This window comes from Sinocyclocheilus grahami, unplaced genomic scaffold (assembly GCF_001515645.1).
Source record: "Sinocyclocheilus grahami isolate Dianchi unplaced genomic scaffold, SAMN03320097.WGS_v1.1 scaffold765.1, whole genome shotgun sequence".
NCBI lineage: Eukaryota > Metazoa > Chordata > Actinopteri > Cypriniformes > Cyprinidae > Sinocyclocheilus > Sinocyclocheilus grahami.
The window spans coordinates 117,637-137,643 of record NW_015505944.1 but is presented as its reverse complement, the minus strand read 5'-3'; the positions used below and the strand labels follow the sequence as shown (position 1 = coordinate 137,643).

The 20,007-nt window shown below is 37.3% G+C and overlaps 1 protein-coding gene across 2 annotated transcripts in view; it reads left to right on the top strand.

Annotated features, from left to right (window-relative positions):
- ece2b (endothelin converting enzyme 2b) overlaps positions 1-20,007 on the top strand; it is a 70,503-nt gene that overhangs the window by 47,242 nt on the left and 3,254 nt on the right. For both annotated transcript variants that reach the window (XM_016245716.1, XM_016245717.1), the window contains 14 exons: positions 4,901-5,025; positions 6,506-6,652; positions 6,774-6,836; positions 6,949-7,137; positions 12,168-12,310; positions 12,592-12,706; positions 14,236-14,346; positions 14,542-14,640; positions 14,784-14,861; positions 15,623-15,726; positions 15,805-15,915; positions 16,011-16,078; positions 17,621-17,811; positions 18,635-18,730. In XM_016245716.1, coding sequence (XP_016101202.1) covers positions 4,901-5,025; positions 6,506-6,652; positions 6,774-6,836; positions 6,949-7,137; positions 12,168-12,310; positions 12,592-12,706; positions 14,236-14,346; positions 14,542-14,640; positions 14,784-14,861; positions 15,623-15,726; positions 15,805-15,915; positions 16,011-16,078; positions 17,621-17,811; positions 18,635-18,730 — 1,640 coding nt within the window. The remainder of the gene's footprint in view (positions 1-4,900; positions 5,026-6,505; positions 6,653-6,773; positions 6,837-6,948; positions 7,138-12,167; positions 12,311-12,591; positions 12,707-14,235; positions 14,347-14,541; positions 14,641-14,783; positions 14,862-15,622; positions 15,727-15,804; positions 15,916-16,010; positions 16,079-17,620; positions 17,812-18,634; positions 18,731-20,007) is intronic.

Below are 20,007 nucleotides of genomic sequence, written 5' to 3'. Positions count from 1 at the left end.
CCCACAACCAAGTTTATGATATGTTTGTATACTCTCCACGGCATTTGCATAAATTAATTTATTAAAAATAATAATAACAATATCATACTTTACTGTCATATTTATTACATTCCTATTGTTGCAGATGTTTTCTATTTGAATATGGTGAAATTAATTCTGCATATTAAAATATGGGCTGCGTGGGATGCTGTATAATGGGAGAAATGTGTCAACCAGTAGAGGCTACTTTTTTTTAAACAGCCCAACAAACATATGAATAGTTCAGTGACTAAAATGGAAAGAATGAAAGGATTGATGACACACCAAATTGAGAGTACATTATTCTTTAAACAAAAACAAAAGCGGAGAGTCGTAAAGTCAGATTATGTGTTTGTAAGTGTATGCACTTGCAAAGCAGTACAGTGTGCTTTGCCCTCACACAGAGCACCTCTGAAAAAGACAAATGAGCGCTTTGTGCCAATGCACCAGGCTGACTGTCACCTTTTGCCCAGCAAACACAGACAAACACAAGCAAATTCTGGAAACGGAACGAGATCAGCTCTGAATTCTGCTCGATGAGCAGTGAGTCGTGCCAAAGCTCATTTCTCTCTCACCATGTCTCCTCCCTCTAGATTAGACCTGCTGACTGGTAATTGGACTGCCACTGTTCCCCTGAGAATTTATTACTTGAATATTCCTGCCTCCTGTTTCTTAATGTATTTGCACTGTTAGGAGGAGAAAATACTGCGGAAAAGACAAATGAGCAAGAACAGAGGGCAATGTGATACTAAGAAGAGCTGGTTCAGAGATTTGCAACTTGTTTGCTTGAAGGATCATATTGTAGATTAACTACGCCATCTCTCTTTCACACAACACAGATGTGTGTAAAACACAAAGAGAAGAGTGAATTATTCCTCCTCCGAAGAAGTGTGAGGTGTATTGCCATGACAACAACTAAGAGCACCAATCAAAGGTCACGATGACAGGCATAATTGTGTGTTCAAGAGAGGGTTGGTGAGTGCATATTTGCGACTCATCATTTGTGTGCTATTATCTTTTTGTTCAAACCCCTGTGTGTTCCTCTTTTCTTAGTTGAGATGTATAAAGATAAAGTGTATCTCTTCTGTTACACTATAAACACAACATTTACAATTACTCTTAAGTAGAGATGCACCGATTGATCGGCCAGGGATCGGAATCGGCCGATTTTCCTCATGATCAGTCCGGATCGGTGATCGATCGGTCAGTCTCCCTTCTTTCCGATTTCGAGCCGATCTGTTTTGTTACCAGCGGCACAGGCAATAACGTCAGCCGCGCATTCTCGCTCTCTTCTCTCCGACGACCCCTTCTCTCTCACACACGTCTCATTCGCTCCGGTTAAATAGTGCTTGTATTGTGCAGTTTTTTTAGTCATTGCCGCAGGTTTCGCGCACCACCACTGATCTATATTAGTGGAGCACACAATCCGCGCTCAGTCTCAAACATATTTTCTTGACCTGGTAAGGACTCTAGCCGCTGCATTTTGGACTACCTGTAGCTTGTTTACTGAAGATGCAGGACAACCACCTTGCAGTGCATTACAATAGTCCAGTCTTGAGGTCATGAATGCATGAACTAGCTTTTCTGCATCAGAAACAGGTATCATGTTTCGTAACTTGGCAATGTTTCTAAGATGGAAGAATGCCGTTTTTGTAACATGGGAAATATGATTTTCAAAAGACAAGTTGCTTTCTAATATAACACCCAGATTTTTGACTGTAGAGGAGGTAACCGTGCATCCGTCTAGTTGCAAATTGTAATCCACGAGATTCGGCGTACTGTCTTTTGGTCCAATAAGTAATATCTCTGTCTTATCCGAATTTAATAGGAGAAAATTATTGGTCATCCATTCTTTTACATTTTTAACACACTCCGTTAGCTTAGATAATTTAGAAGTTTCATCTGGTCTTGTTGAGATATATAGTTGAGTATCATCGGCATAACAGTGGAAACTAATCCCGTATTTCCTAATAATATTACCAAGTGGCAACATGTACATCGAAAATAGAAAAATTTGTTTTCTATGATGAAAAAGCAGTGAAGTAATTTTGTCAAAATATATTTTAAAGATTAAAAAAATGGAAAAAAATGGAAATTGTCTGCAAACCACTTTCTCTCTCTCTCTCTCTAACACACACACACACACACACACACACACGTTTTATGCAAAACAGAACTAACAAAAGCAAATGTGAGAGGAGAATGCATTTGCTGAAGCATCTGTGCCATTTTAGCTTGCTTCTATATGTCTTTGAGCTCTTTTATCAACTTCTGTTTCACGGGTCTCTTACCTGAGTGCTCCACATCACAAGTCCAATGCTATACCGGGTGCGCTACAGAGCAAGTTTACCATGTCAGAAAAGCCATACATATGCAGCTGATTATGTGATCCAAACATCGAAATGTAATAACTTACAAATCCTGAACTACGGTAAGTGTTTTCAAATCATGATATGATATGAATGAGGTCAGCTGACCAGCTGGCTTTGATGATTCGAGATTTGATCGAGTTTTTGTAGCGATAGCTCTGGAATGAATTACCGTTTTCTCTCAGATCAGCTCCCACACTAAGAGTTTTTAAACACAAGCTTAAGGAATACTTCCTTGCATTAAGTGTATTTAATGGGGTATAGACATTTCTATTGAAATTGTGGAGTTTATTTCACTGTTATTTTATTGTGGTTTTAGTGTTGTGTTTTAAGTTTGAGACTGTTTTATCATGTGTTTACATATTGTACAGCACTTTGGCCAATGGCCGGTTGTGTGAAAGTGCTCAATAAATAAAAGAAAGAAAGAGAAGAGATCATAACGTAGTATTGTGCAAGGAACTGTGCAAAAAATAAGTCTTTATTAATCAATAATCTACCGCTGTAATCATAATTAATTTGGAAAGGAATAGAAGTTGTTGGGGCCACTAGTGAATATTTCAACTGTAAACTGCAGTGAATTGTATGTATAGGCACATTTTTGGAGTTTTACAAAAAAATAGGTAGAGGCGTGTTTTTCACAGTATGTTGTGTAAACCTGCATGGTGTACTTACAGGGTGGCCCTCACTGGTCGTTTCTCTGTTGAGTCCAATTTGCACCCAGCACTGTCAGTCACCTGTTCTGGTCCCTTCCACTTAATTTTGCCATTTCTCATGTGAATGAAGTTAGTATGACAGTGGCAGTGCTTTTCCCCTCTGCCTGTCGTCCCGCTGGCAGCTGTGACGCACAGTGTTTTGACTGCGACTGATGGCAGAAGTTATTGAGGATGAAAACCACCCTGCTCGTTTGGCTTGCCAATGGCGTCTGCATGTCGTCACGTTTTGTCGCGCGAGGCAGCTGTCATGGACGTGACATTAAAAAGATGGATGGCAGGACCCTTTGTTGCAGTCCTTCCAGTTCGGACTCCATTTACCTGCACTGCATTGCCTCTGTTTACTTACCATAACTGTAAGCATCGTGATGGGAGCCAATCAGAGGGCACCATTGTGTAAGCTTGAAAGGCAGCTGGAGAAACTCATTTGGCGGTTTCATGACCCTGTGCGTTGACCCAGTGCAAGTTGTTCTCCCTGCTGTCATGTTTGTTTACCCTAACGATGGTGCTCCAAGCTGCACCCCTTAACTATGTGATGTTTTTGTTTCCTTTCTCTCGTCCTTCATGTCCTGTCTTTTATTACTGTGAGGGACAGTTTTGCTTTAGCATCCAAGTGCCAAAAGAATATGAAAATTGTCATCGTTTCAAACACAAAAGTAGTGATTTTGAAGAACATTTTGGTGAATGCATACAGTGACCGAAGGAGCATTGTCTGGAAGCTTGTTTTCACCATGGGATTAAAAAAACGAATTAAAACAAAAAATGTATTTGCCGCTTTTTATTTCACAATTCTGACTTTTTTATTATATAAAGTCAGAATTGCGAGACAAATTCAAAATTGCGAGATATAAACAGAATTGTACATCTGAGCAGAAAACTTATCAAAAAGAATTTTAAATAAAAAGTTGCAGTATACTTTTTTATTTTGTGGAGGAAAAAAACAATTGCGAGAAACTCGAAATTGCAAGAAAGTCAGAATTCTGAATTTATGTTTTGCAATTCTGAGTTTCTCATAATTTACATTTTCACGATAGAGAGATGATAATCAAAAACAAACAGATGTTTTGTTTGTTGTTGTGCTGTAAAGGCTCCGCCCTCTTCAGAAAAGGGAGGGGAGGGGGGGCAGCAGCAGCTTATTTGCATTTAAAGAGAGACACACTAAGGCCTGTCCACACGAACACGGTTATTTTTAAACCGCAGCTTTTTCTACACGGTTTGGCCGTTCGTCCACATGCAAACGCAGCACCAGTTCACTGAAACCGAACATTTTTGGAAACGCCTGCCAGGGTGAAGATTTTCAAAAAGTCTGGTTGCAGTGTTATCGTGTAGACAGCGAAACCGGAGATTTTGGCTTGTGACGTCGGAGCCTGCGCTGTTATCTCTGCCTACTGAAAACTTTTTCAGGCTTCTGATTGGCCAACATGGCTTTACGGTTGAGATTATATCACCACCTGTTGGTTTGGCATGCTCTTGACAGTGCTTCACAGCATGCGTTTGTGTTTTCATGTGGACGGAGATTTTTTAAAATTTAACTCAATTTATAAAAACACCCGTGTACGTGTGGACATGGCCTAAAACAGCATGCTTTTGCTTCCACCCAAGAAATGTGTATTTACAGCATAGAATAGTAAATGATCTGTGGTGTATTTTGAGCTGGAACTTTATAGACGCATTCTGGGGACACCTGAGACTTATGTTACGTTTTGTAAGAAGGGCATCATAGGACCTCTCTGAAACTTTTACTTAACAAATGTTACCATTTTGTGATGCAACTCAAATGCAATGTCCTATGTGTTCCTGTAGAAAATGGCACCTTTAACTCAAGCAGTGAAGCAGAGAGGAAGACACAGTCCTACTACCTTTCCTGTCTTAATGAACAGCGAATAGAAGAGCTTGGAGCCCAACCACTCATCGACTTGATTGCAAAGGTGAGTGTTTCTGTGCCGCCCCCTCTGGTGTGGAGGATAAACAGTGCAAACTCAGTGTCAGTACATTTCTGTAATATTTTTAACATTTTTTTCCTGTGTATTCCTATTCATTTGCAGTCATTTTACATATGTTAATGAGGGACACAAAAACAGCAATTTTGTTGCATGACCTTTGATTTAATTTGATGCTTGATTAAGTTTTTTTGATTGCTTTTCTGTGCATCTCCTAAAAATAGACTCCTTTATTTGAACTGAGCACCGACACTATCAATTCCTCTCGGTTTAAAATCAGCGAGCCTTGAAATTATGTAGACATCCTTCAGCGAGAGACGTTTTCATACTCTTCTATCTCTCTGAATCAGCCATTTTGAAGAAGAAAGCTCTGAAACTAACCCTCGGCACAGACCTGAAAGATTAATCCATGTTACAGACACAAAGCAGTAATGTCAAACAGCACTTCATCTTGCTAATTTACAGCCTCCCCACACACAGCTGCCTCCTGCGAGGTTTAAAAGAGGTATGGTTAGGAAGATGGAGGACGAAAATCTACAGTGCCTCTGATGATCTTTTCAACACAAACGCTGCTCTTCTCTTCTGTATTTCTCTCATTCTGCCGCTCTTTCTGTCATCTCGTGTCATCAGGATCACAGGGATAGAGCGAATAGTTTTGCAGAGAGCCAAGAATAGCTTTATTCTCAGAGGTGAGACAGAGTTAATTGGCTTTAATGTGGTGTTGGCCTGAACTCATCAGAGTCATGTTCCTCAAGTTGTTGCCTTTTTTTCACACTTGCATAACTAAATACTTTTGGTCTAGTCATTTGAAAATTAGAATGAAATGGCATTCGTACCGCAGCTCATGTTACTTTCATAATTTGACATAATTCAGCAAGAAAACCAATGTGAGTTGGAACTTTGGCTTTCCATATGAGAATGGAGAGAGAGACCTGAATGTGAATTAGCCATCAATTGTGGAGAGTTTTTTTTTAAATTTTATATATATACTGTGTGTATATATATATATATATATATATATATATAGGTATTCATTCATTCTTTTATTTTCCCTTTGTCTTTTTAACTCAAACTCAAAATATGCAAATCTGAATGCAATCATTGTTTCAAATTTTGAAATCATGTTAAGTTTTCTTCACATTCTGCACATTCACAATATGAAACATAAATGAAGTACTGTATATTAGATAATATATCTATGGGCAAAAAAGATGATTCACTGTATGTGGGCATTTGTAGCCCCCGCATTTTAAATACCTTGGACATTTTTGCTCCAAGCCTTGGTTTTACATTTACACATTTGGTGGGCACGTTTATCCCAAAATGATGAAGAATCATGCACAATATGTCAAGAAACAGATATAAATAATGTAAATAGGGTCAATTTTTTATTTCATGTTAAGTCCACAATAAGTACCACCTTAGTCTTTTTGCAAAAACTGATGTTTTTCTTTGTGTGTGTGTGTAGATAGGGGGCTGGAACATCACAGAGTCCTGGGACAAAGACAACTTTCTGGATGTTTTAAAGATAGTTTCTGGACCCTACAGAGCTCAGCCCTTCTTCACTGTCGGTGTCAGCGTCGATCCCAAAAACTCCAACAGTAATGTCATTCAGGTACATTTACTCACTGTATTAACTTTAATAAATTCTGCTGAAAGGGTTTGTTTGATTGTATTTGTCGTATTTATCGCGTCTCTGGTGTTTAATTACCTGTGTAAACTTCCTGTTTCCTCAGGTTGACCAATCAGGACTCTTCCTCCCATCCCGAGATTATTACCTCAACAAGACCAATGAGAAGGTATGAAGCAGAACTTAAAGTCTCAGTTTACACTGGAATGTCAAGAGCTTTGAGTCTTTTGCAGCTTTCAGTCCATGTCTAATGCTGTCTGTGCTGGTTTGTGTGTGTTTAGGTGTTGAAGGCTTACCTGGATTACATGGTCGAGTTGGGATTGTTGTTAGGAGGAGACAAGAATTCCACCCGAGTTCAGATGCAGAAGATTTTGGACTTCGAGACGGCACTGGCTAACATCACAGTGCCTCAGGACGAGCGGCGGGACGAGGAGAAGCTCTACCATAAGATAACCATAGCTGATCTGCAGGTGTGTGTGCAGCCTCCTGAGGGGTTCACTGGGTTTGGAGAAGTGCTGCGGTAAACACATGAAAGTGTGCTGATGAGGCTCAGAAGTTCTGAGCTGAAGGCTTGGGATCATTAGTTTGAATCATTAAATCATAATAATGAGTGTGTTATACACATATTGCTTATTAAAGGTGTTTGTATGAGATACAAGAAGAGAGAGTTCATGAATAATATACAGTGCTGTGAGTCTGTTTTCACTCTATCTATCTATCTATCTATCTATCTATCTATCTATCTATCTATCTATCTGTCTATCTGTCATTCTATCTATCTATCGTTCTATCTATATAGTTCAGTCATGAAACTCTAGATGGCGCAGGCTGACAGGTTGTTAACGTAACTGATGATATTCAGAGAGTTAAACGACTTTGCACAAGCTGATTGGTTCATGCTGCATATGCAGCCACTGAGCTTACTCCTCGCATTTATAGCTGGCTAGCATTCACTTGAGATTCCTGCAGCGCAGTTTCTCTGAAACCCTCCACCTTCCCCAGCTCCACCTGTATAGATCTGCTATGGGTTATTTTATATGCTATTTGTGCAGCAGCAGTATGTCTTAAATACTCACGGCACCATATCGCCATATGCATTGGCAGTAGCACGTTCCTGTACTTGCTTGCAGCAGCAGCAATAATCTACAACTACAGCAATAACCAACAGCAGCAGCAATTCAGCAGCAGCATAGCAGATCTATTCCGCCAAGACCAAAAACATTAAAGGAACACTCCATTATTTTTGAAAATAGGCTCATTTTCCAACTCCCCTAGAGTTAAACAGTTGAGTTTTACCATTTTCGAATCCATTCAGCTGATATCCGGGTCTGGCAGTAGCACTTTTAGCTTAGCTTAGCATAGATCATTGAATCTGATTAGACCGTTAGCATCTCGCTCAAAAATGACCAAAGAGTTTCTATATTTTTCCTATTTAAAACTTGACTCTTCTGTCTGTAGTTACATCATGTACTAAGACCGACGGAAAATGAAAAGTTGCAATTTTCTAGGCCGATATGGTTAGGAACTATACTCTCATTCTGGCGTAATAATCAAGGAACACAGCAGGCGCAATGATATTACGCAGCGCCTGAAAGTAGTCCCTAGCACGCTCCCTGTGCAAGCAGGTGGTCACGTTGGTTACGTTACGCCGGAATGAGAGTATAGTTCCTAGCCATATCGGCCTAGAAAATCGCAACTTTTCATTTTCCGTCAGTCTTGGTACACGATGTAACTACAGACAGAAGAGTCAAGTTTTAAATAGGAAAAATATAGAAACTCTTTGGTCATTTTTGAGCGAGATGCTAACGGTCTAATCAGATTCAATGATCTATGCTAAGCTAAGCTAAAAGTGCTACCGCCAGACCCGGAGATCGGATGAATAGATTCGAAAACGGTAAAACTCAACTGTTTAACTCTAGGGGAGTTGGAAAATAGATCTATCTATCTATCTATATATCTATCTATCTCATTCTCATCTTGGCTCAATAGAACGCAACCGATTCTCTTTTTTCCTTCATCCTTCTCTGCATATCACTATTCATTCTTTTTGTGTGTGTCTTCTGGCTTTTTCCCATAATTTAATTATTAAGATTTTTTTTTTTTGAGCACCTGGAAACTTTTATTTTGTGAAGGCTCCTGTGATTTCCGTGGCAACAGTTGCTGAGCAACTGTACAGTGAAGTAGTGAGGTGGAGGGGTGGCTGTGACAGCTGATCGCTCACTGATTAAATTGTCCGCTGTCAGTATTAAGGGAACAAGGCCAATCTATATGCACCTTTTGAATAAGACCAATTTTGTCTAGTTGTTTTACACAATTAAACAGACATCAGTTAATTATGTGAATATACAATTGTGGCGTTTTTATGTTTTCTTCATTTATAGAATATTATTTATAGTATATTTCAAATTCTTGAGAAATTGGTAAGAAAACCATTTAACAGAATTGCTACAAAATTACCAGCAGTTCTTCATTCCACTGCCTCCACGCTTAAGCCCGATACATTATACATTCATTTCACTGTTCCCATGTGTGTGATGAGCAAACGTCTCTGGCAGCCGTGCAGCTCAGATGTGTGGTGACACCCAGGAGGATTCTTACATTTGACTTAGCATGCTGAGTTCTTATTTGAGAAATAAAACAAAATAACATGCATATGTCATTTTTAGGTTCTACGATTTGTGAATTTATAGCAGCGCTCTTTACTCTTCTTGCTTGCAACAAAAAAACAACAGATTTGATTTCTTCAACTTTAGCAGAATGTGCTGGAACACAACAGTAATTCAATAAGAAACACCTTTGCGCACACTTTATGGACTTAATCTCAGATGCGTAAAGATCCCTTTACACGAAGATCTATGTGAAAATGCATTGTTTCCAGCATTTACTAGTGTGTCCTGCGATCAGTTCCTGCCAGATCCGTAGCAGTTTGTGTTAAACATACAGAAGGATTGATATATAAAGTGAAATTGAATACATATGTTAATTTAGCTGCGTGAAACATATTAATTATCTCATATGTTAATATGTTGAGTTTGACAGCCCTTATTTTAACAGAAAAAATACTCACTTTAGCTTTAAAGGTGCTTGATTGCATGATTTTTTTTATTTATTAATTTTTGTATATCAACTCTCATAGCCAAGACTTGCAGCAGTCAGTTCTTATTTCGCACATCTTTATGCAGAGCATCCTCAAGGGTTCACTTGGTTTTGGAGTTTATTAAAAAACAACACAGCTTCTCATAACCATAAGAGAGAGAAAACAGTCCATTTTAGTCAGCTAATCTGTTTTCATCTACTATAAATCCACAGTGGAGATGAGGGCTGTGTGCTGAGTGAGGCGTTCAGCTGTGTGTTTGCGATGGAGGTCTGTGCTGTATTACACCCAAGGGCAGAGAGGCTAGAAGGAATGCAAACATGCGGGTTATTGGCTCTAGCCTGCTGATTATTTGAGCGTTTTGTGCGAGAGCGAATCCGAACATGCATTCTGTGTCCTTTTCATGGCTGAAAGAGAAATAATTTAAGGGAAAGTATCAAAACGAGCAGAGCTCTCACAGCCAAGGTTATGGAAAAATGAAAATTTATCAAAATTAAAAGGAGCACTCTATATATTGGTGGCTTGCAAAAATATTTATTGAAGTGCATTGCCCCTTCACAAATACTACTCACTTGATTATCGTACCCCCCGTTCCTGAAGTTTCAACTGGAGAGTAAAATAATCATGAGTGATATAAAGTCACCTTGTGAGATATAAAGTTGCAATTGTAAGATATAAAGTGACAATTACGACAAATTGCAAGTCACAAAGTGTGACACAATTTATAAACTCACTCTGTGAGTCAGGACTGTGAAATAAAAATGTGTTATTGTGAGATTTAAAGTGATACTATAATATAAAGTGACAATTACTAGAAATAAAGTTGCAATTGGAACATTAAAAAGTTTTCAAACTTTTCAACTTAAAAACGTGAAAAAAAGAAAAAAAACATTTAAAGCAACACACAACACTTACGAGATTTAATGTCAAACTGTAATTTATGTAATTAACCTGACTAACTCTCGTTGCAGAGCATCTGAAATGTTATGGAGATTCTGAAATGCCTGAGCAAAGTCTGTCGTCAAAGTATTTCTAATTGCCTTCCAGAACTTCTTGCATGACTGCGTTCCCAAACAGCAGGCATCCACATCTGAAATCAATGACTGCATTTTTTATGTTTCGTCTGCTCGCTCTGAGGCACAAATAGTTTATTATATATGAAAATTATTATGTTCAGGGGCTTCTCCTACTTTTCTGAGTGGTATTTAGCACCAGTTTATCAGGAAGTGACCATTTTTTTCTCTCTGACTCTTTGGATGGAGACGGTGCTTATTCACAAATGTTTTATGCGATAATCCAATTTTGCGCATAAGTTAAATTTGCAACTTTGGATGGAAACCCGGCTATTGTGAGCTAAAAAGACAATTGTGAGAAATAAAGTGATAATTATGGGAAATGAAGTCACAATTTTGAGAATATTTTAAGAAATAAAGTAACATTGCAACATATAAAGTTTTAATTCTAAGATATAAAGTTAGATTTTTATTTATTTATTTTGGAAATGGTCCAAATAATTTTGGCGCATTGAAAACTTTACTGAAAAGCTTAGCTGAAATCTTTTGCTGTTGTGTAATGCTGCATCCACACCAGCAGGTGTCAGTGGTGGGCAAGGGCGGTTTTCGCTTTTTTGTTTTGTTTTAGGGTGCCAAAATGCCCCAAAATCGTTCCTAACATAATGGACCCTGTTCACAAGACTGATTACATGTTTAATGGTCATCAGCATCGAAAAGCCTTGAACGTTTCTTATTAGTGCTGTCAAACGATTAATCGCGATTAATCACATCCTAAATAAAAGTTTTTGTTCACATAATATACGTATGTGTACTGTGTATATTTATGTATATATAAATACACATACATGCATGCATATATTTCAGAAACATTTTTTTGTTTTGTTTGTACATAATAAATATATACAGAACACACACACATATTATGCAAACAAAAACGTTTATTTTGAATGCGATTAATCGCAATTAATTGTTTGACAGCACTATTTCTTATATTTTGATTTTTTTTTTTTTCTATGTACATTTATAACACTATACTTTGTATTATATCACCTTCGTCAAATTACAAAAAAAAAAAAAAAAGCTAATGTGAGGGTGTTTGCAGCGTCTATGGGAAGGACGGTAAATTTAACATTTGTTCTCTCTTCTGACTGCCATTTTCAGTTTTTCACATTTTTTTTCTCTTTTTTTGAAAGTCATGAAACACTGTCGTGGAGTTCTTCTTTTGCTATTTGAGCAAATGGGAATGCAAAAAATATATTTGTGGTACTCTCCCATTCACTGCTCTTGAAGTTAACCCAACTATGACGAATGTGACAAAGGTCCATCTGACAGTTTATTAGTGCATTCGGATGGAAATATTCAGCTGACATTATGCCGTTTGTTTCGGTCATAGGTGCTGGCTCCAGCAGTTGAATGGCTGGATTATCTGAACTCCGTCCTGCCACCGCTGGAGCTGAACGACACTGAGCCTGTGGTGGTCTACGCTAAAGAATACCTGCAACAGGTTTCGGATCTCATCAACAAGACCGACCACAGGTACGGCTGTCTCCATGGTTACAGCTAATCAGAGTTCAGGAAGAGGACATCCCCTCCGAGACGTCTGTTTAGATTGTGTATCAGAACATCCAGTGCTAATAACAGCCTCTCTCTCTCTCTTGCTGTCTCTGTTTCTGTCTTCCTGTCTGAGAATATGAATACATTTATTTTACTGCTTCTTTAACACCGTCTCACTCTTTAACTGTATAAATAAATGAATGCACATGCAGAAATGGTCCCGTTTTTCAATATGTGGATGCATTCTCTCTCTTTCTTCCCAGTCTTTTGAATAATTACATGATCTGGAATCTGGTGCAGAAAGGAGCGTCCAGTCTGGACCAGCGCTTTGAGAACGCTCAGGATAAGCTGCTGGAGAGCCTCTACGGCACTAAGAAGGTGTGTGTCGTTGGATTGTGTTCATGCCAAAGTGATAATTCTGTTGTCATTTATTTGCTCACCTTCATGTTGTTCCAAACCTGTTTCATGAAACATATTTTTTCTCATATAATAGAAATGAATGGGTACTAGGATTGTCAAGCTTTGAAAAAAAAAAAAAAACGTCCATACACAATATTACAATATTACGTGCTTTGTGTGATAAGCAGAAATTTGAGTCATTATTCGCTGAAAATCTTTTTCACACCTCTCTAATTCTCATTTGCGTTAATGCATATTCAAACTTGATGAGTCAAACCTTCAGTGTGTTTCTGATGCTAAGCAATCATATGGGTTCAAAAGACTTGAAATATAGCATCAGAGTTGTATGGACTAATTTGATATATTTATGGTCTTTTTCAGCTCAGTGGTTCCAGTCCCCATTCACGTGCATTGTACAGATTAGACTAGAGCACCTGCTGAACTTTTTGTTTGCTTATAAGGAAGAAAAATAATATAGATTTAAAGTCACCCCCTTGTGAAAAACAAGTACACTTGACTTTAAGGGGAAGTCGTGGCCTAATGGTTAGAGAGTCGAATTCATAACCCAAAGATTGTGGGTTCGACTCTCGTACTGGCAGGGATTGTAGGTGGGGGAAGTGAATGTACAGCGCTCTCTCCCACCTTCAATACCACGACTGAGGTGCCCTTGAGCAAGGCACCGAACCCCCGACTGCTCCCCGGGCGCCGCAGCATAAATGGCTGCCCACTGCTCCGGGTGTGTGTTCACTGCTGTGTGTGTGCACTTTGGATGGGTAAATGCAGAGCACTAATTCTGAGTATGGGTCACCATACTTGGCCACATGTCACGTCACTTTCACTTTAGTCTACTTTTAAAATGAATTCTTATTATGGAAATAATACACTTTAAAAAAAAAATATATACTTAAGTGCAAACTTAATGAACTGTTTATAATGTTGTAATGTACTAACACTTTGTTGCATGTTAATTGCAATAAATGCAAATTCACTATATTTTGAATTTATATTATATGCAGTTAGTTGAACTTAGTGCTTTTTAAAACCACTTAAGAAAGGAAACTTTAATTCAACATTACAAAGTGTACTTTTTAAAGTGTCTCTTTTGAAGTGTACTTACTGTAAGTGGCCTTTAATTTTATTAACATTATATTAACTAAGTACAGAATTAAAAAAAATATTTGTATATACTTTTTAAAGATTTGAAGTACACTACAAGTGCAAAGTTAATACAATTAGGCACACTTTTTCCTAAGGGACACGAGGGTTGAGCCAATTTTGACAGAAAAAAAAGAATTTTAGAATTATGTGAGTTTTCCATTAAAGAAAGAGTCTGGAATGTCTTTTTTTTTTTTAACAGTGATTTGTTGTTCAGTTGGAAGATGTTTCAAATTGACTTAACCACAGTAAAAATCTGGTGCCCATTTTGTGTTTTTTATGATCGCTTGTTTCAGGATTGTCAATTAAGTTCATCTGCATCTCATTTGTCAATATGTCTGTTTCATATTCAGTCCTGCACTCCACGCTGGCAGACCTGCATTGGGAACGCAGATGACACTCTTGGTTTTGCATTGGGTGCTCTTTTCGTCAAAGCCACTTTCGACAAACAGAGCAAAGAAATAGTGAGTCATGTAAAACCATATGTCATGTTTAGACTAAAAACTACTGCATATGTATTTGAAAAGCTGATGAATGTTGAACAGCAAGTTTCTGTCCTCATGTTTGATTCAAACTCTCATTGGTGGCGGGTGTTCGCCACCTTGTGGCAGCAGAGTAAATGACACAGTTCTTAACTCCATCTTTCTGTCATAACACAGGCGGAGGGGATGATCAATGAAATCCGCACAGCTTTCAAAGATGCACTGGATGATTTGAACTGGATGGATGAACAGACCCGACAAGCTGCCAAGGACAAGGTGAGCGAGAGTGAGAATGACAGAGACAGCAGCATGACTGGATAACCCAAACTTGTGGTTTCAAGACTGCAAAAACAGCTTAACTGTAAACACTTTGCATTGCTTGCCAAAAAGTCAGGATAAAGCGTCTTTTCTGGCTCTAGGCGGATGCCATCTACGACATGATCGGATTTCCAGACTTCATTCTGGACTCCAAAGAGCTTGATGATGTGTATGACGGGGTGAGTCAGCAAATGGCTTTTGTTTCAGTTTTTAGCATCACAAACCTTTTTTCCAGTTTTAAATGATTTGCAGCATGACTGAATGAAGCTTAAATTGTTTGAATATTTAAAATAATAAGAATTCTGCTTTAGTAATTAGATTAAATAAAATTTAACAGTACCATTCAAAGGTTTGGAGCAGTACATTTTTATTAATTTTTTTCCTTCCTGAAATAAATAATACAAATATAATGCATTGATCAAAACCAACAGTAAAGACTTGTACACTGTTCCAAAAATATCTTTCAAATAAATGCAGTTTTTTTTTCTTCCAGAGAATCTTGAAAAAAGTATCAGTATCACACAGTTCCCACAAATATTTTGATAAGAAATGTTTCTTGAGCAAATCAGTATATTAGAATGATTTCTGAAGAATAATGTGACACTGAAGACTGGAGTAATGATGCTGAAAATACAGCTTTGATCACAGCAATAAATTACAGTTTACAATATATTCACATAGAAAACTGTTATTTTAAATCGTAATAATATTTCACAATTTTACCGTTTTTACTGTATTAAATAAATGATTAAATAAATGCAGCCTGGGTGAGTAGAAGACTCAAACAAACAAATAACTACAAAAATAGAAATTAATAAAAAAACATACCAAGATGTATATATTATATTATTATAAACCGATTAAAGTAAATGTTTCGTCAATTTTCATTCATATTACAAATATACCAGCTAACAGGCCACATGATGTGTTTTTATTGTAGTACGAGGTTACAGAAGACAACTTCTTCCAGAATATGATCAACTTCTACAACTTCTCAGCACGAGTGATGGCAGACCAGCTGCGCAAGCCGCCCAACAGAGACCAGTGAGTGTAAGAGTGTGTGTTAAGAGAGGAGCGTGTGAGACGTACTGTGAGCTGACGGCTGATTTCTGACTGCTGTAGATGGAGCATGACTCCACCCACGGTGAACGCATACTACATGCCCACCAAGAACGGGATCGTCTTCCCCGCCGGCATCTTACAGGCCCCCTTCTACGCCCAGCACCACCCCAAGTGAGCAGACATGCCTGCAGCAGTTAGCATGTCACTAACAGACCTGTTTTTCTTCCTGAGGTTGTAATAACTCTGATGATTTGTGTGTCTCGCAGAGCTTTAAACTTTGGTGGCATTGGAGTGGTGATGGGACATGAGTTAACTCATGCCTTTGATGACCAAGGTTAGTTCACCTTCATACAGTACATGCTTGTTTTCTGCTGATGCCCAATAATATTGTTTCTTCCGACAAAAAGTCAACATTTAGCTTCAGTTAATATCTTCCACCCTCTTTCTGACTCTTAGAATTAAACTTTCCACCTTCAATAATACACTGTACTAATGTAATACATTTGGAAATGACATACTGTAAAAGAGTCGAGACTGAAGGCAAAGTTTTCTGACACTTAACTGCATATTAATTTCAAATATATTAAAATACAAATGTATATTAAGCGCAATTACTGTAGCTCAACGTTTCTTGACACACTTAAAGGCACAGTTCACCCAAAAACTACAATTCTTTAAAGTTGTTCCAAACCTGTATGAGTTTCTTCCTTCTGTTCAACACAAAAGAAGATATTTAGAAGAATGTTGGTAACCAAACAGTTTTTGGTAGCCATTGACTTCCATGATAGGGAAAAAAAAAATACTAATGTCTACTAGTAACTGTTTGTTTACCAACATTTTTCAAAATAGCTTTTTGAAACTACACGAGGGTGAGTAAATAATGACAGAATTCTCTTTTTGTGTGTGTGAACTATCCCTTTAAGTACTTCATCTTCATGTGTAGTTTCATAAATCTGTTATCTTTGAACTAAACTAGAAGAAGCATTCATGGTAAACTAAAATATACTTTAATATAATCTCTATTGAAACTTGTATGTAATATATTTAAACTAGTGCTGTCAAACGATTAATCGCGATTAATCGCATCCAAAAGAAAAGTTTTTGTTTACATAATATATGTGTGTGTTCTGTGTATATTTATTATGTACTGTATATATAAATACAAACACACATGCACGTGTATATATGTCTATATATTCATATAATTTATATTATAAATAAATAAATTGAATATATAAAAATAAATTATTTATCTGAAATACATACATGCATGTGTGTGTATTTATATATACATAATAAATATACACAGTACACACACACACATATATATTATGTGAAAAACTTATTTTGGATGCGATTAATCGCGATTAATCGTTAGACAGCACTAATTTAAACATATTTGCAGTTACACATTTGTGATGATGACATTGCAATTTAGTGCATTTAAAATATATGAAATATTGAATAACACACTACAGTTTTAAAACATCAAAAGAAGTGTACTTTAAAGCACAAAAAAGACACGGTTTACAAAATTCTGTCAAATAAAAATTCTGATTCAACATTTTTACTGTGTTTAGAAACAACAGTCATGAAAATGTCTCTCTTTAAGTTCACTTAAGTGCCCTCAGATTTCATCAGTATGAATCCTTTAATATTTGAAGTACACTCGATATAATTAAGTGCACTTCTTTTTCACAGCTTCTTTGCAAAACCTTTGCGTTATCTTGCATCAGGTTAACAGAACAAATCCATGCCTGTTTGCAGACCCATTTTTGCCGCTTCATTTCAGTGAAGGTCTGTTTGAGTTCTGAAAGTTGGTGTGCTGAGGACAATTCAATATTGCATTGTATAATGCTTTAATTCTGTTCCACAGGTAGAGAGTATGACAAAGATGGAAACCTTCGGCCGTGGTGGCAGAACTCCTCGGTGGACGCGTTTAAGAACCGCACCGAGTGCATGATCGATCAGTACACTCAGTACACCATCAACGGAGAGCACATCAACGGCAAACAGACGCTGGGAGAAAACATCGCAGACAACGGCGGCCTGAAAGCTGCCTATCATGTAGGTTACGCTTCAGCTTTTGCATTGTTTGGAAAAACCAAATTGTACATATGTGACCCTGGGCGACAAAACCAGTCATAAGGGTCAATTTTTCAAAATTGAGATTTATACATTTGGCCGAGATACAACTATTTGAAAATCTGGAATCTGAGGGTGCTAAAAAAATCTAAATATTGAGAAAATCGCCTTTAAAGTTGTTCAAATGAAGTTCTTAGCAATGCATATTACTAATCAAAAATTAAGTTTTGATATATTTACAGTAGGACATTTACAAAATATCTTCATGGAACATGATCTTCACTTAATGTCCTAATGATTTTTGGCATAAAAGAAAAATTTTGACCCATACAATGTATTGTTGGCTATTACTACAAATATGCCCCAGCAACTTAAGACTGCTTTTGTGCTGCAGGGACACATATGCAACAAGCGGTGCAGGCTAAATCTGAGGAAATGAAGCAGACGTCAAGCCCCAGTCGTGTCCTAATCTGGACAGTTTGCCAGCCTTATAAACTCTTTCTCAGTGTTTTTCGAGGCTTGTATGGGCACTCAAGTTATTTATTCATAATGATTTAATAATTTAAATGACAGGCCTGAGAGTGGATGTCCACCATAGAAGTGGATGGTCATTTAAAGCCATTAGAGAAGGAAGTTACATTTTATAAAATCATCCCATAGGAAATGTCTTATTGAAGATTCTGTGGTTCACGAGGCCATACATATAAATCACCATACATTTATTTCTTTTCAATGTAAAGCAAGCGTTGCAGTTCAATTTAGTAAAGATAATACAGACTGATTTGGAGATCTGTTTGTTTTGCAGGCGTATCGCTCATGGGTGAAGAAGAACGGTGAAGAGAAGAGACTCCCAGCTGTCAATCTGACAAACGACCAGCTCTTCTTCGTAGGTTTTGCACAGGTATGAAAAGACAGACATAAAAAATAAATAAGTTTGCTATAATACACCCACTGTGTAACTGCAAAAACGACGCTGCGAGACCAAATAGAGACCAAATACTAACCTTAGTTTACATGTCAGATAGCACGTATATGACATGCTGACAAAATAAGTAATGCATTTGCTAAATACGTAAAATAACATTTTAATGAATTTTAATAATAAAAAAAAACACTTACTACAACAAGGTTCTATGCTTTAGGTATTATGTACTAAGAACATTTTTTAGATTGTTGTTCATGTTAATAGATTTCAATTATAATAGAAAGTATCAGTTATAAAATATATGCATGTACTGCTTCTCAAAAAATTTCTAATTTTTTTTTTTGAAAGATGTCTTTTACAGTATGTGCACCAAAACTGCTTTTATTTAATCAAAAATACAGTAAAAACAGTAACATTGTGAAACATTTTTTTAGAACAGCAAATCATATTAGAATGATTTTTAAAGGATCATGTGACACTGAAGACTGAAGTAATGATGCGGAAAATTCAGCTTTGATCACAGCAATAAATTACATTTGAAAATATTACAATATAAAACAGCTTTACAAACTGCAATACTATTTCACAATATTGCTATTTTGACTGGATTCTTTATCAAATAAACTGAGAATAAGAGACTATTTTTCTAAATCGTTAACATTGTACGTTATATAACATTAATACAGTGGTGTGAAAAAGTGTTGGCCCCCTTCCTGATTTCTTATTTTTTTGCATGTTTGTCACACTTTAATGTTTCAGATCATCAAACAAATTTAAATATTAGTAAAAGATAACACAAGTGAACACAACATGCAGTTTTTAAATGAAGGTTTTTATTATTAAGGGAAAACAAAATCCAAAACTACATGGCCCTGTGTGAAGAAGTGTTTGCCCCCTAAACCTAATAACTGGTTGGACCACCCTTAGCAGCAACAACTGCAATCAAGCGTTTGCGATAACTTGCAATGAGTCTGTTACAGCGCTGTGGAGGAATTTTGGTCCACTCATCTATGCAGAATTGTTGTAATTCAGCCACATTGGAGGGTTTTCGAGCATGAATCGCCTTTTTAAGGTCATGCCACAGCATCTCAATAGAATTCAGGTCAGGACTTTGACTAGGCCACTCCAAAGTCTTAATTTTGTTTTTCTTCAGCCATTCAGAGGTGGACTTCCTGGTGTGTTTTGGATCATTGTCCTGCTGCAGAACCCAAGTTCGCTTCAGCTTGAGATCACGAACAGATGGCCGGACATTC